This window comes from Microtus pennsylvanicus, chromosome 1, assembly GCF_037038515.1.
Source record: "Microtus pennsylvanicus isolate mMicPen1 chromosome 1, mMicPen1.hap1, whole genome shotgun sequence".
Lineage (NCBI taxonomy): Eukaryota > Metazoa > Chordata > Mammalia > Rodentia > Cricetidae > Microtus > Microtus pennsylvanicus.
Window position 1 is genome coordinate 88459095 of NC_134579.1, and position 6741 is coordinate 88465835.

Genomic DNA, 6741 nt, shown 5'->3' on the forward strand with positions numbered 1-6741 from the left:
CTTGGGAGGAGGACCTGGCGAACTTGGAGTCCTCCTAGACATCCTGGAGCCTAAGGGACAGGGACACTGCCTTCAAGTCTCTGCTAAAGTCTCAGCTCTGCCTAGAGCTGGGTACCGTGGCAAAGTCCTACCAAAATCCATCGATTGGCAACGGGTGCCTGGGGGATCAGTCTTTGAGGAGCGTGAAGGGCTGGAGGGCGGTCAGTGGTCCTCTGAAAGGCGCACCTACGGAGTGACTGTGAGATCTCTGTCATCCTTCCCAGAGGAGGATGGAGACATGGGCAATTCGTCGTCATCCTCGGAGCACTTGGCCGAGGAGAGCGAAGAGCATTTGCAGGCTTGCGCTGCGCCCCCGCCGGCCCCCGCCCCAGCTCCTCCGCCACCGCCACCGCCGCCGCCGCCGCGGTGGTTGTTGCCCTTGCCCTCTTTCTTGTGCTTCACTCGGCGGTTCTGAAACCAGATCTTCACTTGTTTCTCGGACAGATTCAGATAGGTCGCTATCTCGATGCGCCGCAGGCGGGACAGGTACATGTTGGAGGCGAATTCCCGCTCTAGCTCTAAGAGCTGCGTGCTGGTGAACGCCGTCCGCATCCTTTTGCTGCTGGGCAGCTGGTTCGAGCCGCTGTCTGGAGGAGCGACGCAGGGACAGAGAGAGAAGCCATCAAACGTCTGAGCAGTGGGCCTGATTTCCCGTGGAGCTGCGGCTAGTTTCAACCTTGGATTCTCCCACACACCCCTTCCACTCACCACGATCCATAGGCGGGCATCTCCTAGCCAAACCACAGAATGCCTTTTCTGTTTGGTAGTCCCTAACATCCCTTTATAGAACTCCTGGAAGCTGACCTCCCTTCCTCCCCCACTCCTCGCCCCACAACTCCCCAGACCTAGGATCTTCGGTCTTCACCCCGGTTCCTGCGTCCTGTCCCAGCCCACCACTGTGAGCGCCCCTCGAGGATCTGGCATAGGATCCTCACCGCCTCCACAACGCACCTTTTCCCGATCCCTAGCTCGCCCACTTGCCCCCTGCGAGCCCCGGTTATCCCATACCAGCTTGGGCGGGGACCCCACTTACCCACGGAGATGCAGTGAAACTGCCTGGGGTCCGGCAGCGGATAGGAGGTCTGGTAGAGCGCGGCAGCTGCTGCGGCCGCGGCCGGGCCGTGGGCGACTCCAGGAGACACGGCCGAGTGCTGGCGGCCCAGAGGCGCGTGGCAGTACTGCGACCCGAAGGGGGGGAAGGACGCCTTGAGTAGCGGCAGAGCTGGCGGCCCGGGGGGCCCGTGCAGCTGCGAAGCGGTGACGCAGAGGGGACACACGCACAGCAAGCCGGCCTTGCGCGCGTGGCAGGCGCCGGGCGAGAGGCCGTGCAGCGCGTGCGGCGGGGGAACCGCGTAGGGGAAGAGCGGTGGCGGGCTGCCCTCCGGCGCCTTCTTGTCGCTGGCTTCCCGCAGCACAAGGGAGTCCACCAGGAAGGAACGCGGCATGGCGCCGGCGCGCGGTCCACCCGCCGCCCACCCGCCCCTGGCGCCCGAGGGAACTGCGGGTCCAGCACTCGCTTTCGCCGGTCGCGGCTTCTCGCAGTTGCCCGGACCCAGGAGGCTCCACGCGCGACTCAAGCCGGAGCTTAAGTCACCTCGGCTGCTGCTGAGGGCGCCGCCCGGAGCGCGCGAGGTGCTGGCCAGCGCTAGTGGTGCTGAAAGACGCCAGCGGCGCCGCTTAAATAGGACTATTGCCATGTGATGGGCTACGCCAGGAGCGGCCGGGGCCTCTCAATAGGGTTTTTGTGCCCTTTCTCTTGGCATTCTCTCTGCACGCTTCCTCATTATTTCACTTGTTAACTAAATGAACTGCATAATGTACTCTATTCTTGTCAACCCCACCCACCCCGTAACAGGCGCTCTCGCCCCCTCCTCTCCCCTTTTCGGGTTTATTTTCTCATTCTCCAGCGATTTAATATTCTTTTCTTTCTCTTTATTTCTTACTCCCCTTCGGCTTTGCGCTGGCGATCGGCCCATTTATCTCATGATTTTGCACCCGTGCTGCCTCCCTTCCACAGATCCTCGTGGACACACACCCATCTCCTCTGCCCAATTGATCCTGCTTCTTTTCTTTCTGTTACCTCTTCCTTGAGTAGCCCCCCCACCCCGACACAGCAAGTACGTGCTTTCTCTTAGTTCGTTCAGCTCAGCTCCTTATCCCTCGCGAGCGTTCTAGCAGACGGCCATCATTCCCACCTGTGGAGTTCCTTCTCTCCTATTTGGAGACAGAACAGGGTTTTGGGGTAGATGATGCTCCTCGGAAGAGGGAGAGGGGCTCACTATTCTTCATTCAAGACTTAGTCTCTGTCCTTCTGTTTTTTCTGAATCTTTCAAATGGTTTCAACTTTAGTATTGCCTATGATCCCTAGTCTTTGTTCGGTGGATCGTGGTGAACCAGCCCTTTCCATCAACAACAGGGCCTTGGATATAAAGAAACAAAACAACAAAAACAACAGCACCCAAAAGGAGTGGCCGGATGGCTAGATTGTGAAAATGTGCACGGAAACAGAGCGTGGGGAGTGAAAGCCATGTCATTTGTGTGAAGCTCTACCACCCCACAAAATGTGGTGTGTGTGGATGGTCTAGACTCGCGCAGATGTTGCGTGCGCACTCTCCACTCGTGCGCACTCCACTAGATTCTGGGTGCCCTCGGAACCGTTGTCTTCCCACGGCTGGAGAGAAAGAAAGGGCGGTCTTCTGTCTTTCCCAGCTTCGCTTGCCCTTTGCTTCTTCCTCCCGTCGCGTCACCCCCCCCCCCCCCACATCACACAATGGTTAAACAACTTCAAATGCCCCGCTCTGTGTACACATCTTCAGTTTTAAAAAATCATCCGCGGTTCAGAGCTGTTTCCGTTCCTGTGCGCTTTCCATACAATGGGGAATTAGCATAAATATTTCGAATTTACTACTTTCGATTTTACAAACCGCTGCCGTCACCTGCTCTGAGTCGTGAACGGAATCGTGAGACCAGGGATGGAGAGGATGGGGGTGGGGGGAAACAGTGCAAGGCTGCCCAAACCCTAGGCGTCTGCACCAGTCTGCACTGTTCATGACACCCGTGCAGTACGAGCAGCCACAAACAACTGGTTAAAAAAAATTAAAGATGATTTGTTGTGGGAGGTAGAGTGTGCGTGAGAGCAACTGCTTCTACAATGAAAGAGTCGCAATAGGGGGAACTAACCTGCATAGAGGGCGTGCCATCTCGCCATCTAGCAGGAGTGAGGGTTCAATGGTCTCCTGGTGCTTGGCATGGGGTGTCCCCAAGCCACGGTCTGGGTCCCAAAGCTCCTGCAAACCAGCCGGTACGCATCAATGCAGCCTAATTCCCGTTCTAATTGCTCTCTGGGAAATTTGGGCTGGGCTGGGTGGCGGTGAGCGAGACTGGAAGACTGTAGAGGGGCTTCCCGCTGGGCTGAGGCAGACTGGGGAGGAGTGGGTGTGGATGCGGCTCCAGGGCAGAAGGAGAAGCCGTTGCGCCCTAGAGCTGGCAAGTCAGCGAGGTGCCAGTGCTGGGGCCCTCCTGGGAGCTGCCCAACACTCCAGGCTAGGAAGGGGTTAAAAGCCCTTGAATACAAGCAAGGCCAAAGCTACTGGGAAAGAATATGGAGGGGTGGGGGGGAATAACCAGTTTCCCCCTCTCCCTCCAGCCCCTGGACCTTATTGAATGTCATTGAAGAAAGTTTTGAATGCCAGATAAAGAGAGGCGAATTAAAGTGTGTGACAGCGGAGGATAAGCAAACACAAAGAGAACTCTGTCACACTTTGGGACAAAATCCGTGGGCTTTTTACCAAGTCTCTTCGCTATGATTGAATTAAGTAATAGGAAAACATTTTCTTTCAGTTTAGAACCATTAGACAAAACCTTCAAAGCGAATAACACTTTTTAATGTGCGGCCCCACAGTGGATCGGGGTTTGCGGCGAAATGTTGAAACGATTGGTTGTGCAACTAGGAGCGGGAGAGCCCTGGTGCAGGGACCATCCTGTCCCGGGGTGTTTTCACTAGTCCTGTAGAGAAGACGCTCGCGACCCGCCAGCTCCAAAGGCCGCGATGGGCAGGGGGCTCCCTGCTCGGTGCTCCTAGGTCGCCGCTGCAGCCCAGCCGTTACCGAATACAAAGTTCTGAGTCCCAGAGAAGCGTGGGTTGCTAAGCCGCGCCCGCCCGCGGCGCACGGTGGCCATGTCGCCCTATCCACCGCCTCTGCGGTAGCCTGTGGTTCCCCAGTCCCTCTCGCGGTCTCTCCCGCGGCCTCTCTGCTTTTCTGCTTAAAGAGACTGGCAGAGTTCGCTACCACTCAACTGTTCTCCGCAGAGCAAACGCCCCCTAGGGAGGGGCATGGTGGGAGCAGGCAGCCGGATTAGCCTGACAGCACCGCGGCAGGGCCCCGAGAGCCCCTCGGCCCCAGAGCCTGCTTCCAGGCTCCCAGCCGGTTTTCAAGTGTCCATCAGAGACAGCTCAAACTGGAATCATTTCTGCGATCCGGGCCTTTTCTCCCCCGTGCACACCACAAGGCCTCCCTTGTGAGATATTTGCAGAGAAAACTGCAGAAATGTGGATTTCCTTCACACACACACACACACACACACACACACACACACACACACACACAGAGAGAGAGAGAGAGAGAGAGAGAGAGAGAGAGAGAGAGAGAGAGAGAGAGAGAGAAGCCCACTGCCTATTTAAAACACCATCCTTCTCCCCCCACATCCTCTCGCCCCCCCCTCGTTGCCAGGCTGCTGGCCTTGGATGAAATTTCTAAATTTCTAAGTTTGTTGTGCCCTTTGCTCATTGGCTGTTCTGTCTCCCTCACCATCCTGAAATGCACGCTCTGGGTGAATGAGGCTCTGCTCTATCTGTGGCAAACCGTCCCTCGTTTATAGTAGATGCCTAATATACTTTTGTTGGATGAATACATCAATGAGAAAGAACTCGTTCAGGAAGCAGGACCTCTTAGGGGTTTCTTAAGATTTTCCACCTGGACCTTGAGGAGCCTAACTGGAGTGACAGACACAGTGAGACCCTGGAGATCAAAGGTCTTTGAATCTCCCCATCCTTCCTCATCCCAAGGACCTGGAACGTCAGAAGAGCTCAATGTGTTTGTTAACTGAACGTCAGACAAATAAACCAATCAGTGCCCCCCCCCCCAACCTCCTCAGCAGATTCTCATAGAGACAGAATGGGTTCCATTCAAGGCAGTTCCAGCGACCTTTCTAGAGGTGGGAAATTCTCATGGCTCAGACCTTTCCTGTTATATAAGAGGCTGGAAAGGGAAGAGACGTGTCTAGTCTCTGACTAGGAAATGTCAGCACGGATCCTGTCTTTTCTGGCGGAGGCCAATGAGAACTCCTGCAGGACAGAAACTGCTGCCTGAGCAGCCAGTGTCTAGACAACTGGTCCAGGGGCTTGCCAGCTGTTCCAATGGGTGGAGAGGCAGAGTGGGCTTGGGATGCCAGGGAAGGCTGTCTGGAGCCAGGGGAGGAAGACCTGAGAAGGGTGTGGTCACAGCCATCACACATGGGTGTGCACAGGAAGCAGAGGTCAAGTCATGGGGGACCAGGCTGACACCCCCGTGTTTCTGCTCATGTTCCAAGGTTTATTTATTTAGGTTTTTTTTTGAGACAGTTTTTCTATGTAGCCCCTCCCTCCTGTCCTAAAACTGGCTATGTGCAAACCATGCTGGCCTCAAACTCACAAAGATCCACCTGCCTTTGACTCCTGAGAACTTAGATTAAAGGAGTACACCGCCATGCCCGGCCCCCAAGATTTTGTTTGTTTGGTTTTGGTTTTGGAAGACAAGGGTTTCTCTGTGTACCCCTGGTTGACCTGGGACTAGTTCTACAGACCATGCTGGCCTTGAACTCAGAGCTTTGCCTGTCTCTGCCTCCTGGACCACTGGGATTAAAGGCTACTCCTGGCTAATTTTGTTTGTTTGTTTTTGGCTTTAAATGTATATGTGTTTTGCCTTCATGCATGCCTGTGCACCAAATACATGATGGTGCCCTTGGGTGTCAAAAGAGGGCATCAGAACTGGAGTTACAGAGGGTTGGGAGCCACCATGTGGGTGCTGGGAATAGAACCTGGGTCCTCTGCGAGAGCAGTACTCGGCCTTAAATACTGAGTCTTCTCTACAGCCCCTGTGCCAAGATTTTTAAGCCAGGGGAGTAACCAAGTCAGCTGTGAGGCTGAGAAATGTGAGTTAGGGTCTATTGCTGGAGACGATAAGAGCCCAACAAATTAGTCTGCAAATTAGTGAGTGAACAGGAAGAAGAAAGGAGAAGGCCAGGCTAGGCCAAGGGATGAGTGATGACCACCTGAGGTGGGATGGGGTGGCAGGACCAGAGAAAGGAACTCCTCAGAGAAACTAAGGGGAATTAAAGGCTAGGGTGGATGAGGGATGGATGCGGGAGTGTGCAAGTCCATAGGTGTACACACACATGCATGTGTTGGAGGGAAACACTGGGAAAGAAAGGAAGATCCATCACGCCCACAACCTCCTGGCTGCTCACTAGAAAGATGAGTGGGCAAAACAATCAATGGCCAGAGCAAGAAACTTGCCCGTGGCCTCCATTGATAGTTCTGCTTCCGAGTTACACTGCATTGATGTGCATCTTGCTGATGTACTGCCTTTTGGTTGTTAACTTTCAGAGCGTTCTCTTATGTCTCTCGGGCAGAGGAATACACAGACCTAGGCTTGATTAGAAATG

At 54.9% G+C, this 6741-nt stretch overlaps 1 protein-coding gene across 1 annotated transcript; it reads right to left on the reverse strand.

Moving 5' to 3' along the window:
* Positions 1 to 225: 225 nt before the first annotated feature.
* On the reverse strand, positions 226 to 1484 carry Gsx1 (GS homeobox 1). The gene is made up of 2 exons (XM_075956763.1): positions 1073 to 1484; positions 226 to 626 (listed from the first exon to the last, which is right to left on the reverse strand). Exons 1-2 carry the CDS (start codon positions 1482 to 1484, stop codon positions 226 to 228), a joined length of 813 nt encoding a protein of 270 aa, XP_075812878.1.
* Positions 1485 to 6741: the final 5257 nt, after the last annotated feature.

Bases quoted from the DNA above. Each gene is read 5' to 3' on its own strand.
- Gsx1 (XM_075956763.1), bottom strand. From the start codon at position 1,484: ATGCCGCGTTCCTTCCTGGTGGACTCCCTTGTGCTGCGGGAAGCCAGC. The intron at 627-1,072 runs GTAAGTGGGGTC...TCGCTCCTCCAG, and splicing joins GTTTCACTGCATCTCCGTGG to ACAGCGGCTCGAACCAGCTG.